Source organism: Thamnophis elegans, chromosome 4 (genome assembly GCF_009769535.1).
Source record: "Thamnophis elegans isolate rThaEle1 chromosome 4, rThaEle1.pri, whole genome shotgun sequence".
NCBI lineage: Eukaryota > Metazoa > Chordata > Lepidosauria > Squamata > Colubridae > Thamnophis > Thamnophis elegans.
Window position 1 is genome coordinate 125,334,391 of NC_045544.1, and position 27,684 is coordinate 125,362,074.

The 27,684-nt window shown below is 42.4% G+C and overlaps 1 protein-coding gene across 1 annotated transcript in view; it reads right to left on the reverse strand.

Annotated features, from left to right (window-relative positions):
* Positions 1-27,684, reverse strand: part of CASTOR2 (cytosolic arginine sensor for mTORC1 subunit 2) — a 107,855-nt gene that overhangs the window by 44,280 nt on the left and 35,891 nt on the right. The window contains exon 2 of the mRNA XM_032216855.1: positions 20,999-21,069. Within this exon, the coding sequence (XP_032072746.1) occupies positions 20,999-21,069 (71 nt within the window). The remainder of the gene's footprint in view (positions 1-20,998; positions 21,070-27,684) is intronic.

Genomic DNA, 27,684 nt, shown 5'->3' on the forward strand with positions numbered 1-27,684 from the left:
ACCAGTTCTGATGTTTATGGAGATCCTCAGTCATTCAGTTCATGGGTGTCCCAAAGGAGTTTTTCAAAAGGCCATTGGACTTTCTCTCTTTGGTTTTTTTTTCTTCACTTGAAGACTTTTCTCTTCTTATTGAAGAAGCTGCTTCCGTTCAGAACTGAAGAAGCTTCTTGGATGAGAAGCAAAATGTCTTCAAAAAAACCCAACAACATCAAAGAAAGTCCAGTGGCACCTTTGAAAAGCACATTTGGGACAACCAGTTTTGATGAAGCCGAGCAATTTTTCAGACAGGTAAGACGGCTTAAGCTCCCACCCTGAGCTGCTTTAGACCCCTAGATTCCCGAAAAAAGGCATTTTTAATTATAAAGCAGCCTAGTGAAATAGTTAAACTGGAAAAAAAAGAGAAATATTTAACTAAGACTGAAAAGGGGTTTAAAACCGGCTCTTCCAGTCTAAATCTGTTTTACATATAAGAACACAACCACTGAAACACCTTAACTCCTAGAATTCTTAGTAAAAGCCATGTTAGAAATCTGGGAGCTGAAATGTATATATTTGAAGGACACAAAGGTTGTGAAAGGAGAAATTTCCCAAGATTTCCCAAAATCTTTCAGTGCTATATTTAGTGATTATTGTCTTTCATGATATAGGACAACCTTTTATTTCAGAAAGCTGTCCTTTAGATTTATTTATTTGCCTGGTTTTCTTCTTGAATTTTCCTTTGCAAAGCAGAGTTATAAACATTAACATTTTTCCTAATTCTTACAAGCTTTTCTCAGTTTTGCCCCCTTTTCGGGAGTTGTCCTTTATTTTTTTCCAAGAACATATGATCACTGTAGTTACGTCAGGAGATGCTAAGGATTTTTTTCAAATTATATAAAACGTGTTCAGTTGCTAACCTTTGCTTTTTTTAAAAAAAGATATATATTCTAGGCCTTGTATTTCTGATTAAAAAGTCAATTCAAACATCTGAAACTCCTGGTCTAGAGATAAGCAATTTAAGTATTTGTTCACACTGACTACTAGCATCTACACGCAATTTAAATGGGTCTTCTTAGTCATACATGGATGGATAGATGGATGGATGGATGGAAAGATAGATTAGATTAGATTTTATTACAATCAGAAAAAAATAAAGGAAAAAAAGTTCAAAGGGTCCAAATAAAAATATTACTCATGTAGCTAGAAGTTGGCAGTTTAAAGATATTCATGTCTTTTATGCAAAATTATGTATAAGAATGTTCTTACCCAACCAAGAAAGATTAACATAAAATTAATCAGACTAGCCTGGACTATATGATAATGAAGAAAAAAAAATACAGCTTCTTTAAATGTCATTGTCAAAAGATCAGTAGAAGAACATGCAAAAGATGAAGTCAATCTTGCCAACTCCTCATTTCTCCCTGGTGGAATTTGGTTGCAAATCTTCACTCTGAATATCCTGTCTCCTCAATATCCTGTTCCAACAATAGTTTTCCCTGTCCTAGTTGGATTGAATAATCCATTCAAAGGACATACTCATTTGCTGAACACTTTGGCAAACTGCAACAATCTATTGCTAGCAATAGCAATTTATATACCGCTTCCCAGTGCTTTACAGCCCTCTCTAAGCACTTTACAGAGTCAGCACATTTTCCCCACAATCTGGGTCTTCATTTTACAGACCTCGGAAGGATGGAAGGCTGAGTCAAGCTTGAGTTGGTCAGAATCGAAATCCTGGTGGCCAGCAGACCTAACCTGCAATACCACATTCCAACCAATGAGTCACCTTGGCTCTTCGTGATGACTATCAGATGACAGCAAAGCAGGTATAGGTGTATTAAATATAGAGTTTGCAGTCCAGTTTTAGTGGATCAATTTGAACACAGCAAATTCCCACATCACCCCAGGGTGGATGATTGCTTGTTACACCAACTTCACAGCCTAGTTTTGCCAATTACAGCACTGTGAGTAAGCCTGACTTTTATATCTTTGGGGATCGCTGGGGAGGTCAGCTCTATTTCTGATATAGGTGTCAACTTTATGAAAAACTGAGGGGAAAAAACAAAAAGATCCTATGAGAAATGGCCAAGTTTTTTTCAGCAGTCATGGATTTTAATTTTTAATTTTTGCTTTCTGCATCCACGGGCAGAACGTGTACAACTTGAAAAACAGTCCATCTTTATTGCTTTCTGATGCAGCCATAATAAAATAAGGATATTTTACGGATGAGAACATGATTAAGAAAATATTAGAATGTGCAGAAATGAGTAGATCAACACTTGCAATTAAAGAAAAGGAAGAATTTGACTATAATAGTATATGGGATCTATTCTATCAATGGTTAGAGAATCAATATTAAAATTAGAAATAAAAGCTTAGGAGTGAAATAGGGAAATTGTATTAAGTTAAATAAATTAAGAAGGGGATTGTTATAATAGTATGTTATGTATCAGTATTAATTTAAGAATAGATTAAAATAATGAATATGGCTGTAAATTTAATTGTTATTGCACAAAATATTTGTACCTGGATACACACTGTTTAATGAAAAATGGTATGTTTGTATTAAAATAAAATAAAGAACTTTAAAACATAAATAAACAAAATAAGGATATTTTAAAATGGTGACAGAAGTATTTATTTATTTATTTATTTATTTATTTATTTATTTATTTATTTATTTATTTATTTATTTATTTATTTAGCACATGATGAGAACATGACAGAAGTAAACATAGAGACACAGTCCACATAATTATATACAAAACTGCTAAAGAGGTACGACAGTGGCCTCATGACTGGATATCCAAGTCAGCTATCCAGGTGATCATCTCTGGTGTTCTACTAGGAAGAGAAGATCTGCACCTAGAAGTGCAGATCTTCTAGGGAAGTGCACCTAGAAGTGCAGATCTTCTAGGGAACCAGAAGATGCACATTGTGGGCAATTTTGCACAATATGGTTAATTGAGCACTTGAATTTCCCTTTTCCTAAGTCCAGCGTCTCTGATCCATGCACCTTTTCTCTTCACCCAGTACAACGTCAACTTGAGAGTTGAAAACGTTTTATTTTGAAATACCGTGCTCACCACGGTATCAAATTTGTCTGATATTAGGGAGTTGCTGATCTGATTTAATTTGAAGAGAATGGTCCTATCTTAAAACATAGCCTGGCACCGTGATGGCGAACCTATGGCACTAGTGCCACAGGTGGCATGCAGAGCCCTCTCTGCAAGCATGCGAGCCATCGCCCTGGCTCAGCTCCTCCATGAGGCGCGCGCACCTCCCGTTAGCCAGCTGGTTTTCAGCTCTCTACCACATGTGCATGGGGTGCATGTGTGAGACACATGTGCATGCGCAGGGGGCTGTTCATGTACAGGAGTCATGCATGCATACATGGGGCGGCGGATCTTGCATGCATGTGCGGGGGCAACGAAGGGGAGCAGGGGTTGCACACGCATGTGCGGGATGCATGCAGGGGGCACATCCATATGTGGGGGTCATGGGCTCATTGCATTATGGGCGTGCACGCGCTTTCGACACTTGACAACAAAAAGGTTAGCCATCGCTGGCCTAGCAGAAGACCGACTAGCTATGAGGCAGTCCTAGTAGAACACACACAGCTAAGGCCACTAGTAAATCTAGTGTAGATGACGTTGTCAACACAAACTTGCATATAGTCAGTCTTTGACTTACAATCAAAGTTATGACACTTCCCCCCCTCCCCCAGGTTCCAGTCCCAGACACTATCTTGCTTTCTATGTGGATGGCCAGATACAGTAATTAAAGGTACATTGATCTCCATGATGTGTTAAATCCCTTATTTATTTGCAACTTAATCTTTGTTCTTTATCCTCATGACATTGTTTGTCTCTCTTTATATGTTTTAAATCCATCTAATCCCCAAACCACTTGAACGCCATCAACATTGTCAAGATCAATTGTAAAAAGCAGCTTCAGTTGGAACAGTTTACATTCTGGTACGATTACCTTTTAACACCATCAAATAACCTTGGGAAGGACTCAATAGGTGGATAAAAATGCCAAATTCACTCTAAACATCTGGCTGACTGCGCGACCAACCATAATAATAAGACAGGTGTGTGTTCTATAAGTCTTTAATTACACTCCCCAGCACATTGCTTGCTGAATCGCACTTGTGACAGAAGTACATTAAATAGAAAGCTTTTAAATGTACTTCATTTAATTCAGTAGTTATAATAGTAGTTTAGTTTTCTGTCCTGCCTTTGGCCTTTCCATCTTTCCCCCTACACACTAGGATGATGATGGTCGTTCATCATGTTCGAAGACGACCTTGCCATCTAACAGGTTGTGGGCTGTCCACGAAGTCTCCACAAGTGGCTGGTAAGACCTACACGGGCACAAAATGTTCTGCTACATGTCGAGCAGACATGTGTGGGCACCATTGTTGCAGCATTTGCAGCTGTGGCTTTGCGGAGTGCTCGCTTCTCTTGTGCTGTGGTTGTTCTTCTGTCCTCAGATGTCCGGCAGCCTTGGTGGATCAGCGTGCGCCATGTTGATCGGTTTCCCAGGAGGTGGTGTTGATATCCAGGGACTTGAAGGAGGCTTTCAATGTGCCTTTGCATCACTTTCTTTGTCTCCCGATCACAATCACTTTCCTTGAGACAGCTCACCATAGAGCAGCAGTTTAGGGATGGGATGGTCTGGCATCCTTGCAACATGGCCTGCCCAGCATATCAGGGCTTTCATCAGCAGGGTGTGAACTGATGGCTGGCCTGCTCTGGAGAAGACTTCTGTGTCTGGCACCCTGTTCTGCCACCAGATCCTCAGTATTCTAATGAGGCAGGTCATGTGGAAGTGGTTGAATTGCCTAGCACTACACACTAATCAAAGGACAAAGGGCAGCCTCATTCAATAAAACTACTCTGTGCTTGACATTGCTCTGTGAGTAGGTTTGGTATCTGTGAAAACCAACCATGAAAGGACAAGCACGTTCTTGACTTAGAAAGAGATTTAGCAGGAGGAACAGGTTCCCTCCAGATGCTCATGGGAAGCAGTGCAAATTGGAGCACATTTAATTGGCCCCGAACCACGCATGAGATTTTAACACAAATCAGATGTAGAAAACATCCGTTTTCAAGAAGGGGCTATTTCAGTGTTGGTGATCTAAAAATAAAAACCACGTTATTACTAAATGAAGGTTTCATCAACAAGCGCAATTCTTTTACCGGATTCCAAAGCCAATAATATTGAAAAGGGCTGCTTTTGATAATTAAGCTTATCACTTCTTCATGATCGATTCCCCCAAACTTTTTCTAGTGGCCTCTGACATCAGAGGACTGGGCAATTATCAGGATGAACTTCCAGAGGTTTTTCTAAAACAGGAGCAATAAATCACTTCCCAGGATATTGACAAGTTCTCCTTGCTGTGGCAAGGGAAGGAGACTGGAGTGAGTATTTCAAGTTAACTAAAGAGAAGAGACTGGGAAAAGAGTCAAGTAGTTTTTGGGTGTGCGTGCCCCCAAACGTGGCTCTTTTTGTTTCTCTGATGGAATTTTTCACCAGAGGAATTAACGTTGCAACATGTTTTGTAGGATTATTTGTATTTGTTTATTCATAACATCCTAAAAGGGCGTGGTGGCCTAGTGGTGAAGACGCTCGTCTCCCATTCGGAAGGTTGTGAGTTCAATCCCAGGTAGGGGCAGATGTTCCTCTCCTAGGGCGCAAAGAAAAATTATCTACTGCAAACTCCACATAGAGCAGTGGGTCCAAACCAGGGGTGGGTTTCAACCGGTTCGCGGCGGTCCCTGCGAACCGGTTGGTCGGCGAACCCGGAAGTAAGTAACTTCTGGGAACGGTGAAGGGCCCACCTGCGCGCCCGCGTTCCTTACCCGGTTTTGACGAGTTCTGCACTTCCACGCATGCGCAGGACGCATACAGCGCCTGCGCATTCCTCCAGGAGCAGCTGGAGCATCGCACAGACGCTAGTACGCATGCGTGCGACGCACGCGTGTGCGAGGACACCGCCGGCCCCGTTCCAACCGAACCGGTTGGAACGGGGCGAGAAACCCACCCCTGGTCCAAACCGTCCTAATGCCATGACCCTTTAATACAGTTCCTCATGTTGTGGTGACCCCCAACCATAAAATTATTTTGTTTCCGTATTTTTTTTAAAAAAAATATGTGTTTTCCGATGGTCTTAGGTGACCCTTGTGAAAGGGTCGTTTGATCCCCAAAGGGGTCCCGACCCACAGGTTGAGAACCACTGACACAGAGGAATGGGACAACTTGCTGCAGCCATCTCACCGCAGCCAACTCGGCATGGCCAACTAATTCACTCTGGGACAACTTGTCATGGCCAACTCACAGCAGGACAATTTGCTGCAGGACAATTCAGTGATTCAATTTAAGCATTTGAGCATTTAAACTAATTTTAAAAACATTTTGTGTCATTCACATTTCATTTTGTCCCTCTTTTTGCATCCTTTTTAAAATGATTCTATTCCATCATTTCTTTGATATTAGTGCAATTCTTATCCCGCGGAGAGTTCGCTATGTTGAATTGCCCTAGAACCCTATGTGGCATCTGGAAGGGGATCCAGCTAGTAAATGCTCAGCTCCATCCAGCCGCCCCGACTCTACCCTGAATTAAGGGATTACAGGGTTGTAAAAAGGAAGTTTAGCTGTCTGGATCTATATAGGATGGAAAATAATTACAGCCTAAATTAAATTAATTAATATCATCATCAACAACAACAACAATAATAATATGTTTCTAATTAAAAACTCAGGGTTGCATTTTGATTGGCTTAGTAATGTTTATGGTTCTGGGAAGATGAATTAATAGGTTATATCAAGGGCTCTGCTGAGTTCCAGTGTTTACTCTCAAATAACTATGCATAACATCGCAATCACACATCATGGAATTAATTGCACTGTTCTATTAGATTTTGTTGCTTCAGATGACCATGTTTATAAGGCCTGTTTTTATGATGTGGTTTTTAAATTAGCATGCCATCTAAATAAACAGCAGAGAAGGCATACAGACATACGCACCACAAAGAAAATTAGGCATACAGTGGAACATCTAGCCCACTGATCACTAACCTTTTTGTTGCCGAGTGCCGAATGCAATGTGTCCCTCCTGCACCTCCTGCCACGGCGCATACATGTGACACCATGTGCGCCCCACGCATGTTTGCATGACCCTCCCATGTGCCCCACCACCCACGCATGCATGTGACCCCCTCATGTGTTCTGCCCCTCATGCATTAGTGTGTGTCTCCTGCATGCGTCCCACGCATGCGCAGCAGAGACCTGAAAACCAGCTGGCTGGCAGGAGACGCACATACATGCTGAGCTGGGATGACATCTTGCTTGCCCGCAGAGAGGGCTCAGAGTGCCACCTGTGGCACGCATGCCATAGATTTGCCATCACGGATCTAGCCATACACGGATCTAGTCCTGGACTTATGACTGGTTGCTTAACAACCATTTGAAGTTCTCCCCAGGGATATTTCCAACCCAGTTCCAAAGTTTCGATAACCACTCCCCCTGCAGTCACATGACTGCATTTCAGGTATTCCGCCTGTGCTATTCAGTATGGTTTACATGACTGTGTTTTACGACATTTTTGCTTAAAAACTGGTACTTACTTCTGGTTTTTAGTAAAACCAACCCATAGAAAATCAGTTTTCTTACAGTGAAAGCAGTGTTTGCTTTACCATCTCAGTTTACAACTGCAAATTGAGTATTGATTGTATTCTTTTAAATAAATTAATATACATGTATTCATCCTGTCTGCCTGCCTATTTCTAGGCTTTTCTTTGGGAGAATGATTTTGGAAGTTACCTTGTGTATAAACTCTTGCATTTGACAATGATCACCATGTCACTACAAACAAATGCCTAATACTGATTTTTAGGTGCCATTTTAGACTGCAATCGTTTCTCACCTTAATCTCCATCAGAGGCGATGGGATTGTTCCCGAGTGAGCAGACACAAGTCGTGCACCTGTTTATTCTCCACAATTTTTAAACCGCTTGAACAATATCTCTGCTCTTTAATGATTGTTCTCTGATGCTGATGAAATTTTATGAGGACTTTAAATTTTATTGTCTCAATATTACTTTAGCGGCCCTGATACTGTCTGGCTCTGTTGTCTTCTTTACCAAAGCAGAGCCAAACTGGGAAATCAGTGTGATCAGTGATGCCCAAACATTGGTAACGTATTATAAATACTGAAATTTGCCTAGAAATGTGCCAGGGAATGATCTATAATTCTATGATTGATTGGCTCTTCTGTTTGCCACACCCTTATCGCCTTGGTACCCCCCCTTTATGGAAAACAGGGTTGCCTTATACAAAATCACATCTGGTGCTGATTGCCTACTTCCGCTGGAAAACTCATTAAGGCTTCCTACACTATATTGCCAAAAGTATTCGCTCACCTGCCTTTACTCACATATGAACTTACTGTAAGGGACATCTCATTCCTAATCCATAGGGTTCAATATGACGTCGGTCCACCCTTTACAGCTATAACAGCTTCAACTCTTCTGGGAAGGCTGTCCACAAGGTTTAGGAGTGTGTTTATGGGAATTTTTGAATATTCTTCCAGAAGGGCATTTGTGAAGTCACACACTGATGTTGGACGAGTTTACGTGGCCTAGCACTTCGTGGCTGAGTTGCTGTCGTTCCCAAACACTTCCATGTTCTTATAATACAGCTGACAGTTGACTGTGGAATATTTAGGAGTGAGGAAATTTCACGACTGGATTTGTTGCACAGGTGGCATCCTATCACAGTTCCATGCTGGAATTCACTGAGCTCCTGAGAGCGACCCATTCTTTCACCAATGTTTGTAAAAACAGTCTGCATGTCTAGGTGGTTGATTTTATACCCCTGTGGCCATGGAAGTGATGGGAACACCTGATTCTGATTATTTGGATGGGTGAGCGAATACTTTTGGCAATATAGTATATGTGCTCAGTTTACAGAGAAGAAAAAATAGAGCTGTGATGATCAACCTCTGGCACGTGGAATCCTCTCTGCGGGCACGTGAGCCATTGCCTCAACTCAGCTCCCCTGTGCATGCACGCGCACCTCCAGCTGATTTTCGGGACTGCCACGCATGCGCGATGAGGTGGGGTGTGGGGGGTCGCGTGTGCATGTGTGGGCGTGGGAAGCGTGGGGGGAGTTGCTCCCCTCCACAGCCAGTTTTTGGTCCCAGGAGGTTTCAGGGAGGCCTACTAGGCCCAAAATGAGGTGGAGGGTCATGTGTGCATGCATAGAGGAGCGGGGATCATATGCGCATTGCCCTATGGTTGTAGACACGAACAGGCATGCGCACACAGGTTTAGGTTAGTCATTACTGAACTAGAGGGAGGCTGGTGACTCACAGTTGTTGTTGGAGAACTATAGGTAGTCCTCGACTTATGACCACAATTGAGCCCAAGATTTCTGTTGTTAAGTGAGACATTAAATGAGTTTTGTCCTTTTTACTACCTTTCTTGCCTCAGTTGTTAAGTGAATCACCGCAGTTAATAAGTTAGTAACCCAGTTGTTCAGTGGATCTGGCTTCCCCATTGACTTTGCTTGTTGGAAAGTCGCAAAAGATGATCCCACATTTTTGGGACACAGCAACGGTAATAAATATGAACCAGTTGCCAAGCATCTGAATTTTGATCACATGAACATGGGGATGCTGCAAAGGTTGTAACTGTGAAAAAAGGTCCTAGGTCACTTTTTGAAAGTGTCATTGTAACTTTGAATGGTCGCTAAATGAACTGTTGTAAGTTAAGAAGTACCTGTACTCCCTCCTATCCAGCCACAGAATCCTTGAGAATATTGATCTTGTTGGAAATCTTCCATGATGTTAATAATCCCACTGAAGGATAATGAAGTATGATGATGGATTCCCATGCTAACCTTGGGCTGCCAGCAGATTCCTTGTTCCCCTTGACTTTAAGTTTATTTTTTTTTAGATCTTAAATTAACAGTGAGATTAAATGGAAATCTGACATGCTGCAAAGCAGCAGGAGCTTTCGGAATAATGATGCATGGATGCTTTTGAGCCCTGCAAAGAGAAAATGAAAATGTTGGGAATCTAAAGCTGGTTTTGGAACTCTGCTTATCTTTTTTTTTTTTTTTTTTACAAAATGGGATGATTAAACACGATCCAGGGATTAAATGCAGCTGGTGAGGTAATAATTAAAAAGAATGAACCCAGAAATATGCAGGTAGTCCTTGAATTATGACCGCAATTGGGACCAGAATTGTTGAGGCTAAGCAAGGCTTATTAAGTGAGTTGTGCCTGATTTTATGACCCTTTTGGCCATGGTTGTTAAGTGAATCACTGCATTTATTAAATGAATCCCATGGTCATTAAGCAAATTTGGATTCTCCCGTTAAATTTGCTTGTTGGAAGCCAACTGGAATGATTGCAAATGGGAATCACATGATGTTGTAACGGTCATAAATATAGGCCCATTGCCAAATGCTTGAATTTTGATCACGTGACTGTGGGGATGCTAAGATAGTCATAAGTGCGAGGACCAATCATAAGTCACTTTTTTTCCCACCGCCATAGTAACTTTGAACAGTTGCTAAATGAATGATTGTAAAACAAGGACTATCCCTGTCTTACATTAATAACCAGTCTAAGAGCTTTTATATAGATTACCTACTGTTATATATGAATATTGAGACAAAGGGCCAAGCAGAATAATCCACTAAGCTTCATGGCTGACAGTAGACGGAACCCTGAATACTAATCATCATACGACATTAGCCCCAAATATGGCTATCTCATGACTGGCTGGGCAGCCATCTTGTGAACAATCCAGTTGCCATTTTGTGAGAGCATTAATGATGAGCTTTTGGAAACGGCAAAGCTGAAGTGCAATGCAAAATGAGAATGGGGGATTCTTAATCAATTTGATCTAGTTATATAACCAAGAACAAAACCTCCCCAGGATCAGCTTTCAAAGAATTATTCCATTGTCGTTCATCTCTCATTCTCCTTTGGTCTGACTGTGGAGAGTAAAATGGAGGTGGAACTTCAAAGCAGAACAAGCCTGTGTTTTATTTTGAAGCTTTGCCCCCCTCTTGGGAATGGTACAATTCCTCAATAGCAGTATTCGTAATTATATTTATTGGAAGCTTGAAGATTAACTGATATTAGATCACCCAGTATATTGCCGTTGTGTATCTAATTAGAGGAATTAATAAGTAATACTACATTGCAAGAAGAGAACCCAGGAATCCATGTTTAAAAGACATCAAAGGCTATAATACCCGTGATGGTGAACCTATGGAACACATGCCACAGGTGGCACGCAGCGTCCTCTCTGTGGGCACGCGAGCTGTCGCCCCCGCTTACCTCTCTATGTGCACGCCTCCTGCCAGCTGATTTTCGGGTCTCTGCCACACATGTGCGGGCGCATGGAGACGCATGTGCATGTGCAGGAGGGTCATACATACATGTACGGCGTGCCCCCCTGCAACCCATTTTTGCACCCAGAAGGCTGCAGGAAGGCCTACTAGGTGCAAAACAGGACGCGGGGGTGCGCATGCGTGGGGAGCACTGGGGGTCCTGTGTGCATGTGCGAGGGTGGGGATGCAGGGGGTGGTGTCACGTACACATTGCATTATGGGTGTGGGCGTGACCTTTCAGCACGCAACGGCAAAAAGGTTAGCCACCACTGGCCTATACCAATCCAATTTCCCCCAAAATTCTACTTATCATTTGGATTTCTCTTTGTAGCCGTAGCAAACCTGTCTTTCTGAAAATGTATCGGTCGCAGCAGAAGAAAGGTGGGTGGGCTCATCCCCCATCCCATTGCTGGCCAGTTATTATCAGGTTTCAATTTAAACGGAAGACTGAGAGACATAGAATCTGCACCAAATGTGATTCCTGCATATTAAAGGCACCTGAAGGTCGCTGGCCCTGAGCACCAGTGTTTATGGACACGAAGGAAGGAAGAAGATGGAGGAGAAAATATGTTTTCATTTTGCATTACAATTAACTCACTTACTGAAACTCACTTTGGGACCGCCATCTACTCTATAAATAAGTGTGACTTTCCATCCCTTCAAATTGTAGGGCATTTCCTTAAAGGCATAACTAGATCTTATCAGGATAGGACTAATCTATACAACAAATTCATGCCAGCACATGAATGTTGAACCAGTTGCTATCACAATCACACTGCAGCACAAATGTGGGCCAATTACTATTTGGTACAGTACACAGTGTTTCTCAACCTTGGTGACTTTAAGTCCTGTGGACTTCAACTCCCAGATTTCCCCAGCCAGCTATGCTATACTGGCTGGGGATTCTGGGAGTTGAAGTCCACAGGACTTAAAAGTCACCAAGGTTGAGAAACACTGGTACAGGTAGTCCTTGACTTATGATCACAACTGAGCCCAATATTTCTGTTCCTAAGCAAGACAGTTGTTAAGTGATCCCCCCAAAAAATTTTTGGCAAGCTTTCTTGTAGCAGCTGTTAAGTGAATCACTGCAGCTGTTACGTTAGTAACAAGTTGTTAAGTGAATCTTGCTTCCCCATTGACTTGGCTTGTCAGAAAGTTGCAAATGTCAATTGCATGACCCCAGGACGCTGCAATCATCATAAATACATGCCAGTTGTCAAACGGCTGAATTATGATCACATGACCATGGGGATGCTACAAGAGTCATAACTGTGGAAAATGGTCATAAGTCACTTTTTTCAGTGTCTTTGTAACTTCAAATGATCCTTAATGAATGGTTGTAATTACCTGTAAATTCAAAAATACTCCTTCTTTCCTCATATACATCTGAACTTATTTGAGCAGCAAGAAGTAAGAAGGGGCCCGTACAGAATAGTATCCTTGTTCTGACTTAGGCTTCCCCAGCATCACGAAGCTGAGTCCTCGTCCCGATAAACCCCTTTTATTTAATTTACAGTGAATTCCTCTCCAGCAGAGTCCTGGCGCAGAGTCTTTCAAAATAGTTCACAATTACTGACCTTTATCAGGCTTGGAGAATGGCCAAGCCGATATCTTTCAGACACCACAATACTTGGCAAGAATGCAGGAATGAACTAATTGTCTCCTGCAAATACTGCCTCCCTTTTGCTCCTCTTTTATTCCCTGTGGGAGGGGCCATTCACCGTCCACCTGCGACCTTACTCCCAAGTTGACACTTGTTCCTTAGCGGTTCCCTTCGTCTGGCAACTCTGTGCATGCACACATTGAGAACAAGCTCCAGCTATTCATCTGCCTCACTGATGTGTGACTCCGAAGGCAAGTGATAACGATCAGACGGCCTTGGCCCCATCTCTGCCTCTGACGCAGAGCTCTCGTCTGAGCCTTCCCCAGATTCCAGGACCGGCCCACGTTCCACCCCAACCTCACTGTCTGAATCTGTTGCTACATCTGTGGCCACTGGCGGGCCACAACCATCCTTCCCTAGTAAAAATCGGATTTGTCTCTTCCAAAAAATTGCTTCCAAATTGTCATCTCCAAGTGACACAAGAGGAATGTATTACTGTAAATGCTTGGAAAATGAACCTATTTATTACATTAACTCCACTTCACTTAAAATAAATCAGATTTCATTTTTGTCATCCACTTTGTCCTGCCTTTCTTATATTACACAGCACTTTACAAAGGCCCTTCTAAATCTAAGTGGATATCTCTAGTAGACAAGGTTCTTGGGAAAAAGACTTAAAAATTAGCCATAGGCTCCTCACAGCTCCTGGAATAGGACAAGTTGAATCAAAGCCAGCAAAAAACTCAATCGTGATAGAAGATCAGGCACGTCTCAATTTTTATTGCTCTAAGCAAATTCTTCAGCAGGATTTTATGGTAGTATGGTACATCAATAGTTAATATATATAATTGACTAAAAAAACAACAACTTATCACCTGAAAGGCACAGAGATTACGAAGACATGCTATTCATCAGCCACTCCTTTGCAAACCCTGAAATTTCTGAATGATTAACCACGAATTCCCAGCTCCAGTGAGAAAAATGCATTGTTAAAAGGACACTAAACATCAGAAACTTTGCAATACAGGTAGTCCTTACGACCACAATTGAGCCCAACATTTCTGTTTCTAAGCGAGGCGGCTGTTAAGTGAATTTTGCCCCATTTTACAACCCCCCCCCCCACTGTGGTTAAGTAAATTACTGCAATTGTGAAGTTGCAGTACTTAAATTAAATCTGGCTTCCCCATTGACTTTGCTTGTCAGAAAGTCTCAAAAGGCGATCACATGACCCTGGGAGACTGCAACGGTCAAAAATGTGAGTCAGTTGCCAAGCATCTGAGTTTTGATCATGCGACTATGGGGATGCTGCAATGGTCGTAAGTGTGGAAAATGGTCACAAGTCACGCTTTTCAGAGCTGTTGTTAACTTCGAACGGTTACTAAATGAACGTTTGTAAATCAAGGATTACGTGTACTGGTGATATATTTGACAAGTTTCCATGAGAAGATATACAGGTAGTCCTTGACTTACAACAGTTCATTTAGTGACCATTTGAAGTTACGACGGCACTGAAAAAGTGACACGGCCACTTTTTCACTTACAACTGATGCCATGATCATGTGATCAAAATCCAGACTCTTGGCAACAGACTCTCATTTATGACGGTTGCAGTATGCCGGGTTCATATGATCACATTTTGCGACCTTCTGACAAGCCAAGTCAATGGGGAAGCCGGATTCACTTTAAAAATGTGTCCCCAAGTTAACGGCAGTGATTTAATAACTGTGGCAAAAAAGATCGTAAAAGGGGGCAAAACCTACTAAACTGTCTTGCTTACCAACAGAAATTTGGGGCTCAATTGTGGTCCTAAGTCGAGGACTACCTGTACTCGTGGAACTACAGCTTCCAAGTCTTCATATGAAGGAGGAATGTCTATTTCTCACACACACCTATTATTAGTTTATTATTATTATTATCAGTTCCTCACACACTCCTATTCCAGAACTGCTTGCTATCTCAAACCTGGCAAACAAGTTGTTTATTACAAACTCCCATGAAAAAATTACTTATTTTTTGTTGACTAATAAATGCCTAAGGGTGGCTCAGTGGCTAAGACACTGAGTTTGTCGATCAGAAGGTCGGCAGTTCAAATCCCTAGCGCCGCGTAATGGAGTGAGCTCTCTCTCCCCCCCACCCCCCACCCAAGGAAAAAGGCAAGGGCAAACCACTTTTGAAAAAATCTCAGCAAGAAAATTGCAGGGACTTGCAAAATGTATATTTTTTTTTCTCCATTTTTAAAGGATGGGTAACACCGTTTTAATTAAAAATAGTAATTACAGCTTTTTTGCCTTGATCTAGTAAATACTTCTCATAATCTAAGTAGATTTTTTTTTTCTTTAAAGTTAAGTCTAAGACTCTACAATAGAGGATACAGGCGACTTAATTTAACCTTCACTAATCTGGTATGCTATCGGTGTGTTAAAGAAAGCAATAGCTAGGCATCCTTGAAACTGCAATTCCAACAAACCTAGAGAATGCTTGGATGGGTAAAGCTTTGGTTTATTGGTTTATTGGTTTGTATGCTGCCCACTCCCGAAGGACTCCGGGCGGCTCACAATAAACAGGGGAGGGAATAAATAAGACAATACAACAATTTTAAAATCCACAACAGTCACAATTAAGACGGGGCTGGGTGCTTTAACAGCCCCCAGCCTGCCGGAACAGCCAGGACTTAGTAGCTTTACGGAAGGCCGGGAGGGTAGTAAGGGTCCAGATCTCCATGGGGAGCTCGTTCCAGAGGGCCGGAGCAGCAACAGAGAAGGCTCTCCCCCGGGGGGTCGCCAGCTGGCATTGGCTGGCAGATGGAACCCGGAGAAGGCCAAGCCTGTGTGATCGAATTGGTCTTTGGGGGGTAATTGGCAGGAGGCGGTCTCTCAGGTACCCAGGTCCGATGCCATGTAGGGCTTTATAAGTAACAACTAGTACCTTGAAGCGAGTCCGGAGACCAATGGGCAGCCAGTGCAGCTCGCGGAGGATAGGTGTAACGTGGGTGTACCTAGGTGCACCACAATCGCTCGCGCGGCTGCATTCTGGACTAGCTGAAGTCTTCGAACATTTTTCAAGGGCAGCCCCATGTAAAGCGCATTACAGTAGTCCAGTCTTGAGGTCACGAGGGCGTGAGTGACTATCTGAAGCTAATCTAATTCACGGCCTTTGCCATAAAATGTGATGAAAGTCACCACTGATTTGTTGATTGTCCCATCAAGTTGATGTCCACTCTTAGGAGCCACATAGGCGGCTTTTCTCCAGGAGATCTTTCAGGTTTTCCAGTGGTGCACTACCACTGCCAGGGTAAATTGAGTCTATCCATCTCGGCGCAGATTGTTCTCTTTTTTCTCTTTCCTTCCACTTTTTCCAGCATTGTGGAATTATCAAAACTGGATTTTTGAATAATGTGTCCAAAATATAATAATCTGAGCTTAGTCGTTTGTGCCTCAAATAAAAATTCTGGACTGATGTCTTCCGTGATCCATTTGTTGTTTTCTTGGGCATCCACAATATTTTCTGGAGGCTTCGCCAACATCGAAGTTTGAAAAAGGAAATTCACTACACTGATTCTTTAAAGTCCAACTTCTGCTTCCAATTCCTTTTTCACTGTTCACTGTTTTGATGAAGGACAGAGATGTGGAAAAAGCAGTGGAGGAGGTACGCCTTTTGACTCTCAGCTGAAAATTTCAATGATAAAGTAGAAACGTCCCCTTGGAATTGAACTTAACTCCTAATGTCTTCATGGATATTTTCATCTACTTTTCTTGGCAACAGTATAGGAGTGGCTTGCCATTGTCTGCTTCTGTGGAGTTTTAGTCACTACTAGTAGCTGATAACCCAGCGTTGCCTGGGTATGCATTTATCCGAATCCTGTATTAGAGGGAAACTCCTTATGGAGTACTGTGAAGTTGTTACCATGGCAACTCCACTGTGCTGTACAGTAGAAACTATTTTAAGGCACAACAGGCTGTATCTTAACAGAACTTGAATCCAAAATGCACACTATCACTGTCAAAATTATTGTGACTTGACACTATAGATATAATTCAGTCCTTTTCATTTCTGCGGCCCAGGTAGTGCAGTTATGCTAGAACACACACACACACACACACACACAGCCCCCAAGGGGTGTTAGGAGTGTCTTACCCCCATAGTATTTGTTTCAAGAGTAACTCATTTGTGTACCAAGTTTGGTTGAAATAGTTGGGGCGTTACAAAGTTATGCTGGAACATCCACACACGGATAGATAGATAGATAGATAGATAGATAGATAGATAGATAGATAGATAGATAGATAGATAGATATTTAGCATACAGTTCTGGAATACTTGCTGGTCCTGAATCTAACCAAATGGACCCTGCTTAGCTTCCTAGAGCAGTCTAGGCTCACTTGGAACTCCCATCTATTGAGCCAAAGATGCTTTTTCAAAAGGAACTGGGCTTTCTTTGTTTTTCCTTGAAGATGTTTCGCTTCTCATCCAAGAAGCTTTCAGACTTCTGTCTAGACTTCTGTCACCTATTGAATCACCAGAGGATGAGACCATACTTGGAAGAGAACAGAGAAGGATGAACACATAAATGTGTTGCATCAAATCCAACCTCATTTGAAGCTAGACAAGAATGTTTTCCTCTAAACTTTTCCGTATTGTTTCCTTATAAGCTCAGCAGATTCACTTCTACAGGAGGGCCAACTGATTAGCACCACTTCCTCTTCCTCCTCCAACTTCTCCTGATCCAGTTCATTATCTCGGGAAATAAATTGTTCCAAGTGAAGTGTGACACTTGCGTGAGGTCGACTTTCTGGCTGCGGAGGCTATTAATGTTTAAGATGCAATTAGAAGAGGGGTAAAAAATAGCTTTAGCAGAGCATTTCTCAGGCCATTAGTTTAAAGAATTTTCCACATAATTTATCCCTGACATTCATAAATAGAAAAGAAAAAAAATCTATTTCCTCTCATTTGCTAAATGTAGCTTGATTCTAATCAGAAACAGTAGTAGCCATCTATTTCATATGCTCCAGTACATGATGCTTTTTCTCTGACTATACACAGAAAGATATTATTAGCAGAGGAGTTTGCCCCTAGATTTCTACGTTTCTAGATCTCCTAATTTTGCCACTTATAGGAGGAAAGACTCAATGAGCTATATCAGTGTTTCTCATCCTTGACAAGTTTAAGATGGGTGGACTTCAACTCCCAGAATTCCCCAGCCAGCATTGGGGAAACTTGTCAAGGTTGAGAAACACTGATCTACATCATTCTTCTTGGCTATATCTATTTCATTAACAGCTACACAACATGGCAGACCTCCTTCGAAGAATACACCAGGGATGATTTTGAAATAGAAAGCTTAATGATAACATCTTTAGAATATTGAAGTCCTGAGTAATACTATGATATAGGGATGGGATTCAGCCGGTTCGGACCAGTTCGGGTGAACTGTTAGCTCCAACGATCAGATGGGAGCGAACCGGTTTGCTCCAACGATCAGTTTGGCTCTCCCTCCTGCCCCTGCGCTTTACTTACCTATATTCTCTCAGCTGATTTGTGCGGCAGAGCAAATTGCTGCGCTTCAGCTGTGTTACTCCCCAGAAGTAATGTGGAAGTTACATTTTGTTAAAACTGCGCATGCATGCAGAGCGTGTGTCAGATATGTGTCAAATGAGTGGAGTGAACCGGTTATTAAACCGGCAGGATCCCACCACTGCTATGATAGTAATGTATAGTATCATAATATCAGGAATACTATAGTTATATCATATTTCACACAGCTGGAGCTGGGCAAAACACTAGGCTCTGACCTATAGTTTACAAGGGCAAGGTTCACATGACGTAGAAAACCAAAACCACTGGTTAAAAATAGGAGTGTCAAACACAAGGCCCGCAGGCCAGATCTGGCCCGCGGGGTGCTTAGATTGGGCCCTCCGGGCCATCCTGAAGACAGTGAAAGATCGGCCCACGGTGCCTCTGCCAGCGAAATCGGACTCCCAATCTCTGTTTTTGATGAGACGGCCTCCTGCAACCCTCTGCCAACGAAAACAGAGCTCGGGAGGGCTGCGGCATGACGAAGTAGCAACAGTTTTTGGAATATATGCAAGAAATACTTGCAAGCAACAATTGGTGGTACCACAAAATAGAGAAAGCAATCAAAATGAAGAAGCTAAAGTGCTCTAGGACTTTAGAATCAAACAGATAAGCATCTGCCACATAACAACCCAGACTTAACAACTGTTGATAAGAAAGACAATAAAGTCTGGATAGTAGAAGTGGCAGAACTTGGAGAGAGCAAAATAGGAGAGAAAGAACTGGAGAATATAACAAAATACAATGACCCGTAAATGGAAAGAGAATGACTATGACAAAAGAAAGCAAAGATAGTACCAATATAAATAAGTGCCTTGGGTGCAACCTCAAAACATCTGGAGCATTATTTGAACACCATTGGCACTGACAAAACCCTAATCAATTACAAAAGGCAGCTTTACTTGAAACAGCTTACATCCTGCCATGATGTATTTAATACCTTCAAACACCATCTGCTTTCGGGGAAATACTTGGTAGATCGATAAAAATGCCAAATAAAGTCTAAACATCTGGCAAAGGTCTTAATAATAATGAACTTTTTCTTATCATGCAATGATCATCCTAGCAAAGAAAACAAACAAATGTACCATAGAACAAATCAATCCAGAATTCTTAGCCAAGGCACAAATGACCTGGCTCAAAATATTGCATTTTGGTTATTCAGCTGAATTCTTGGAAAGGGGGGGATCTTCCTTAGAGAGTTATCTTAATGATTTTTCATGCTACAGTTTTGAAAATGTTAAATGTTTTCCTAAATCATCCACTGTTGCATTAATGGCGTCTCTTGGCTACTGAATTGATTCAGGTTTGGGGAATGAGCTTAAATCGGTATGCTCTTCCGATATATTCCTGTTGCCTTTGACCACTGATCATGCTGGCTGGGACTGAAAAGGCAGTTAAACCTACTGAAGGGAATCAGTTGGGGGTGAAAATGGAATGTAGAATAGCAGAAAAGAATAACAAGAGTTAGAAGGGATCTTGGAGGTCTTCTAGTCCAAGCCGCTGCTCAGGAAACCTTATAACTGGGATGGCAAACTTATGGCACGAGGCGTTGCCCTGTCAGCTGAGTTCAGCCTTTTTTAAAGCCATTTTTCGCTCTCCCCTGGCTCCAGAGTGAAAAGAAACACACACACACCCCCGGAGGTGCTTCCCTGAAGCCTCCGGAGTGCAAAAAAACGGCCATATGGGCAAACTGGAAGTTCTGGAACGGACTTCTGGTTTGCTCATAGGGTCGGTTTAAGCCACCCAGAGGCTTCAGGGACCTTCAGGAGGCTTCCCTGACTTCCGGTTTGCTCGTAGGGTTGTTTTTTGCCCTCTGGAGGCTTCAGGGAAGCCTCCTGAACATCCCTGAAGCTTCCAGAGAGCCTCCGGGGGGGGGGGGGAGGCTGTTTTCACTCTCCCTAGACTAAGCCTATGGAGCCTGGGGAGGGCAAAAAAAGCATGCAAAAATGGGGGAGGGAGCGCCTTGCATGCGCAATGGGGGGGCGTACATTGCATTATGGGTGTGGCACGCCCATGCACAACCCCCCTGCACTCCCCCCACTTATGGCACGCAAGCCAAAAAAGGCTCGCCATCGCAGCTTATAACATTTCAGAAAAATAGTTGTCCTAAAACAGTCACATGGTCCAATCACTGTGTTGTCCGGTTGCCTGGTAATGTCACTCTGCCTCTCTCTGACCACCTATGGGAATGTCCTTGGTTCCCAAGAGAAAGTATTCTGTTTTGGCTACAAACCCCCTCTATCTCTCCTCCCCCCTCCCTAACCCTCAGCTCCAGTGTGGCAACACTGAAGGTAGAAAATGGCCTCGCTCAGGCCCACTTCAGAGTTGACAACCATTCTTTATATATTTTAGTCTAACAATATAAATAACATTATAATCTTCTCGGCTGGCTAACACAATAAATGGAACAGGAATGCGGTATCTCACCTAAAAATCCTTCTTCATCCACTATGACCGTGTAGTCTTCAGGTGTCTCAGTCAGGCTGAAAAATTTGCACCTGGAAGAGAAAAATCAGGAGAAAAAAAGGCATGTTTAGCTCTCATCCAACCATCAAAATTAATACATGATTAATTTAGAAACAGGAGCCGCTGGAGCTGCTACCAGACTCTGACAGCGAGGGGCCCTATGAGTCGGCTCTGGAGAATGTGGAGGACTCTGGACAGGGTTCCGACTCCGAGCAGGGTGCAGAGAGGCTGGTTGGCCACCAGGAGGCGCCTGAGCCTTGGACCAGTGGGGAGGAGACAAGGGAGTGTGATCGTGACATCATGCATTGGAGCAGTGGGGAGGAGACAAGGGAGTTGGTCCTGGATGCCCGGCAACAGAGAGCTAATAGGTGTAAGGAACAGTTACGCAGTTACAGGAGATAATTGCACTCAGCTGGTGGTAATTAGGCTCCTCTCAAGACTATAAAAGGAATGATTATGCACACGCCTGTTGCAAGAGTCAACGTATTCACTAGAGCTGGAGAACTCTCATGGCTAGCTTGGCAGGCTGGATTGCTGCCAAGGTTAGCCTGTGCTGGATTGCTGCCAACGTCTGGACTGTGTTGGATTGCTGCCAAGGTCTTGTCTGTATGTTAATAAATCCTTGAAGTATCTGTCTCGGCATGCTTTGGTGTAGGATGAGGGGGGTCAGAACAGAAACCACTATCTCCAAATTTTTTGGTTTATTAGGTATTTATCCTTCCTTTATTTTTGTATAAGTAACCAAAGGTACAGTAGTTGAATATACATAATACTCCTTCCTCCATTTTTTTCCCCTACAACAACAACCCTGTGAGGTGGGTTGGGCTGAGAGAGAGAGAGTAACGGGCTCAAAGTCGCCCAGTTGGCTTTCATCCAATAGATCTCAGTGGAATTGGATATTGATACAATTGAGAAAGTCCAGAGGTATTTCACGAGAAGAGTCCTCCACCCCTCTACTCCCAAAAGAATACTCCATGGCACCAGGCTTGAAATTTTGGGCTTGGACAATCTAGAACTACGCCGCCTCTGGTCTTACCTAAGCATGGTACACAAAATTATCCGCTACAATATCCTACCTGTCAATGACTACGTCAGCTTCAGCCACAATAATACACAAGCACACAACAGATACAAATTCAAACCTAACCTTGCAAAGCTTTTTCTCTGGTAATATTGTACTGCAAACTGGGGCATACAAAACCTTTGCTAGACCAATTCTCTAATACAGCTCGTCTGCCTGGAATCCGCACTGTATATCAGATATTAATACAATTGAGAGAGTCCAGCAGTACTTCACGAGAAGAGTACTCCACCCCTCTACTCACAAGAGAATCCCCTTTGCCACCAGGCTTGAAATTTTGGGCTTGGACAATGTAAAACTGTGCCGCCTACAGTCTGACCTACGTGTAATACACAAAATTATCTGCTACAACGTCCTACCTGTCAATGACTACTTCAGCTTCAGCCACAATAATACACAAGCACACAACAGATACAAATTCAAAGTAAACGGCTCCAAACTCGATTGCAGAAAATACGACTTCAGTAACAGAGTGGTCAATGCCTGGAATGCTCTACCTGACTCTGTTGTTACATCCCCAAACCCCCATAATTTTAACCTTACACTGTCTACTGTAGACCTCACCCCATTCCTAAGAGGTCTGTAAGGGGGCGTGCATAAGCGCACCAGCGTGCCTAACTTCCCTCTGTTACTGTCTGCATTTATGCATAACCATTTACTGTGTTCATATTTATGTTTATACTTATACCTGTTATCTTTTACATGTTTGATAAACTAAATAAATACATAAAAAACAAAATAAATAAAAATAAACCTTTGTTCTTATGGATGACCTCATAGTTGCACCCTATGCCTTCCTGTGATGGATGTTTATTTCAGAGTAAATTCCAAGAAGGGACACGAGATACAGTCCTGACTAAGCTTGTAGAATATGAGGCTGCAAGGTTTTTGCGTGCATGTGCCTTTGAGTCAGTTTTCACTGCTGGCGAATGCTTGGACTAGTTCCCTGCAGTTTTCTTGAAAAGATTTCAGAAGTTGTTTCCTATTGCCTGCTTCCATGGAAAAGAATCAAGTTACCTTTAAAGTAACTCTGCAAAATGGACAAATTAACACTGAAATTAAAAGATAAAGAAGAGTCGGAATATTATGAAATTTGGAATAATTGGTACAAATGGCTGCAAAACAAGAATAAAATTAACTAAGCCAAAAAACAATATATATAAATATATATAGAACTGTGTATAAAGGTGTGTAAATATAGAAGCGAAATATTATATACATGTACAGGTATGATGACACAACAATGTTGATGTAATGACTGTAAGGTGTTGTAGAAGGGAAAAAATAATAAAAAAAATCTGCTAACATAAAGTAACTCTGCAACAGATTATTTTCTTACAAGTGCATCTTCAAAAGTGCACCGTGGTGGCGCAGTGGTTAGAATGCAGTATTGCAGGCTAACTCTGCCCACAACCTGGAGTTTCGATCCTGAGGGGCTCAAGGTTGACTCAGCCTTCCATCCTTCCAAGGTGGGTAAAATGAGGACCCAGATTGTTGGGGGCAATATGCAGACTCTGTAAACCGCTTAGAGAGAGCTGTAAAGGCACTGTGAAAAGTCTAAGTGCTATCGCTGTTGCTATTTAAGAACACATTTCAGCATGCATATTCCAGCTAGTTACTCACTATTCAAAAAAGAGAGTAATGGCATTGCTGAAACGGGATGGAGAAACAGGACACAAGCTCAGATTTGCATAAAATTAGCAATATGGTAATTCAGATAAGGACAGATAGGTGGTAGAATCTTGCTGACGTCCTAGTTCGACTCCATGAACTCATACAATAATGCAGTTGAAAATCCATTCCATTCACAGGACTACCAGGCGCTTGACACCAGGACAAGACTTATGAATAGGATGTCTCTAAAGGGTTGAATTAGCAATAGCAATAGCAGTTAGACTTATATACCGCTTCATAGGGCTTTCAGCCCTCTCTAAGCGGTTTACAGAGTCAGCATATTGCCCCCAACAACAATCCGGGTCCTCATTTTACCCACCTCGGAAGGATGGAAGGCTGAGTCAACCCTGAGCCGGTGAGATTTGAACAGCCGAACTGCAGAACTGCAGTCAGCTGAAGTAGCCTGCAGTGCTGCATTTAACCACTGCGCCACCTCGGCTCTTATTGAAGGTGACCCCTTGCCCATATTCTTCTACACATCTAAACCTCAGCTTCTTCTATTGGTTGACATTCTTGGGAACAAATTGCAGACATGCTCAAGAATTGATAAAATGCAGTAAGATGTGCAGATCTGTACACTGGAGTAACAAAACAACCATTTCACAAACACATGGCACAACATAGGAGAACAAACCCATCAGGACAAGATCCAACAGTCCCTCTGCATTTGAAAGACAAAGATAACTTTTGAAGACAGCAAAGTCCACATTCTGGACAAAGAGGACCACTGGTTTGCAAGTGGGGTCAAAGAGGCCATCTATATTAAGATTGAACAGCCCTTTTTCAACAGAGGGGGGAGGGATATGACATCACCTATCTCCTCCTTACAACACAGGGGTGTAACCACAGGGGTGTAAAACTCAAGGCCCAGAGGCTGGATCCGGCCCACGGGGTATTTAGATGCGGCCCACAGAGACACCCTGGAAACAGTGAAGGACCGGCCCACAGTGCCTCTCTCAGTGAAAACAGAACTCAGAAGGGTCGCAAGTGGTCCTCCTGAGCTCCATTTTCACTGGGAGAGGGTTGCAGGAGGCCGTTGTAGCTGAAAACGGAGCTCGGGAGCTCATTTTTGCTGGCACAGCGCTCTTGCCACCACAGGCTACCCTGACAACCTGGCCAAGCTCACCCCTGCCCCCTGAGGTCAAACACAACCCTGATGCGGCCCTCAATGAAATCGAGTTTGACACCCCTGCTTTAGCAGTTCCAAGAAGGTTCCATATCCATTTGCATTATTCTGGTGACCCTGAGGGCACAGATAAACCTCCAAGTGGCCTCAGGGATTCTCAAGAAGAGTGCTAACGACCAGATGACTACAAGGAATATAACTCCTTCCATTCTCCACCATTCAATCAGAACTGAGGAAGCTTCTTGGGTGAGAAGTGAAATGTCTTCAAGCAAAATCAAAGAAAATCCAGTTACCTTTTGAAAAAGCACCTTTGGCATAAAAGCCAACCTGCTCCTCATTTGAAGGTAATGTCTACTGTCCTTAAACCTGCAAGCTTTTATTTATTTTTTAGAAGTGGGGACTATCTTGATGAACTTCCCAGACATCATTAGCTCTCTTGAACTCTGAACTGCTGGTGAATCACTCCCAAACACCCCATCAAAGAAGATGCCCCCACACCTGCCCTCACCATACGCAATTGCTTCCCTTCCTCTGCTCTAATGGCAAACACTGTGCAGAAGCTTCCTTTTGCTTTTCTGATTAAGAATTTCCCAATTGCTCCTGCGAGACACAGAAATTCATTTTACAAGGTTCAGCAAAAGTCACTCTTGGACCGCAGAACTGTCATAAAAGCAAGCAGACATAAGAAAACAAAATATTGCCAAGATGATGAGCGGGGCAAGGCCTCATGAAAATCATGAATTAGACAGATGCTATTGTGCCAGCATGGCCAAATAAAATGTGGATCTCTCCTAGGTGATTTTCTGCAATTTAAAAAAATGCATGCTCCTTAGCTATTTATTTTCTTTCTATACCGCTCACCTTTAAAAACATCTCAAGGTGGTCCACCATCTTCTTCTTTCACTCCCTCCCTCCCTCCCTCCCTCCCTCCCTCCCTCCCTCCCTCCCTCCCTCCCTCTCTCTCTCATACACACACATACATATATTAATTAGAGTTTTACAATCCCCGGTATGCCCAAATATGGGAGGAAGATCACTACTTCCATTCTCTGTCCTTCGGCTTGTCACAAGAGACCATCCAGGCAGAAACCCAATATTTTTACTGTTGCCTTTTTGTTACATTTTGTTGTATTTGAGCTGATAAATAAAGGGAGACTAGTATAGATCTACATATACATACATATACATACATATACATACATATACATACATATACATACATATACATACATATACATACATATACATACATATACATATATACATATATACATACATACATACATACATACATACATATATATATATATAGATATATGAATATAATATAATAAAGTCTCCCTTTATTTATTTATCAGCACAAATACAACAAAAATGTAACAAAGGCAACAGTAAAAATATTGGGTTTCTGTCTGGATGGTCTCTTGTGACGAGGTGATAGACAGAGATAGGAAGCAGTAGGCTTCCTCCCATATTTGGGCATACCAGGGGTTGTGACATTACATACATACATACATACATACATACATACATACATACATACAATAAATAAATAAATAAATAAATAAATAAATAAATGGCTGTGTGTGTGTGTGTGTGTATGTTCCAACAAAGCTCTGGAACGCCCCAAGTAATTTCAACCAAACTTGATACACAGATAGCTTACTCTCTGGAAAAAAATACTGTGGGGGTAAGACACCCCTAACACCCCTCGGGGTGTGTGTTCTGTTAAGATGCATCCTGTTGTGCCTTTAAATAGCTTCTACTGTACTGCCATAAAAAGGCTTCTATTGTACAGCAGTGGAGCTGCATGGTAACGGCTTCACAGTACTCCACAAGGGGGCTCCCTCTGGTAAGGGGGAAAATCCAACATTAGAAATTACAGTACGTTTGGTCCAGATATTTTCCCCCATAAATAAATACCTGGGCAATGCCGGGTTATTGGCTAGTAAATCCATAAAACAGAGATTAAAGCCATTAATAAAAGTTTTAAAGATGTCGGATAACCATTTGTTTGAAATGGTATAGGGTTTCCTGCCTAAGCAGGGGGTTGGACTAGAAGACCTCCAAGGTCCCTTCCAACTCTGTTATTCTATTCTATTCTTTCTACATTTTGGAAAGGAAGGAGAGGACTGGACTGTAAAGATGCTTTCTTAAGTAATGGATTTTGGCTTAGCATGTTTTAGAAAGCATGTTTACTCAGAAGCCAGACTCAATGTACAGGTAGCCCTCAACATAGGACCCCAATTGAGCAACTTTTATGTTGCTAAGTGAGACGTTTTGCTTTATTTAATGACCTTTCTTGCCCCATTTGTTAAGTGATTCACTGCAGTTGTTAAAGTAATAACAGGGTTGTTAAGTGAATCTGGCTTCTGCTTGGCAGAAGATCGCTAAAGTCCTAAGTATGAAGCAGTTGCCAAGCAACTGAATGTAAATCACTTGATCGTCCGGATGCTGAAATGGTTGTAAGTGTGAAAAATGGTCATAAGTCACTTTTTCCAGTGTCCTTATAACTTTGAACGGTCACTAAGCAAACTGTTGTAAGTCAAGGGCTGAGCTTGTTGATCAGAAAGGTCGGCAGTTCGGTGGTTCAAATCCCCAGCTCCGCATAACGGAGTGAGCTCTCGTTACTTGTCCCAGCTTCTGCCAACCTAGCAGTTCAAAATCATGTAAAAATGCAAGTAGAAAAATAGGAACCACCTTTGGTGGGAAGGTAACAGCGTTCCGTGCACCTTTGGTGTTGAGTTATGCCGGCCACATGACCAT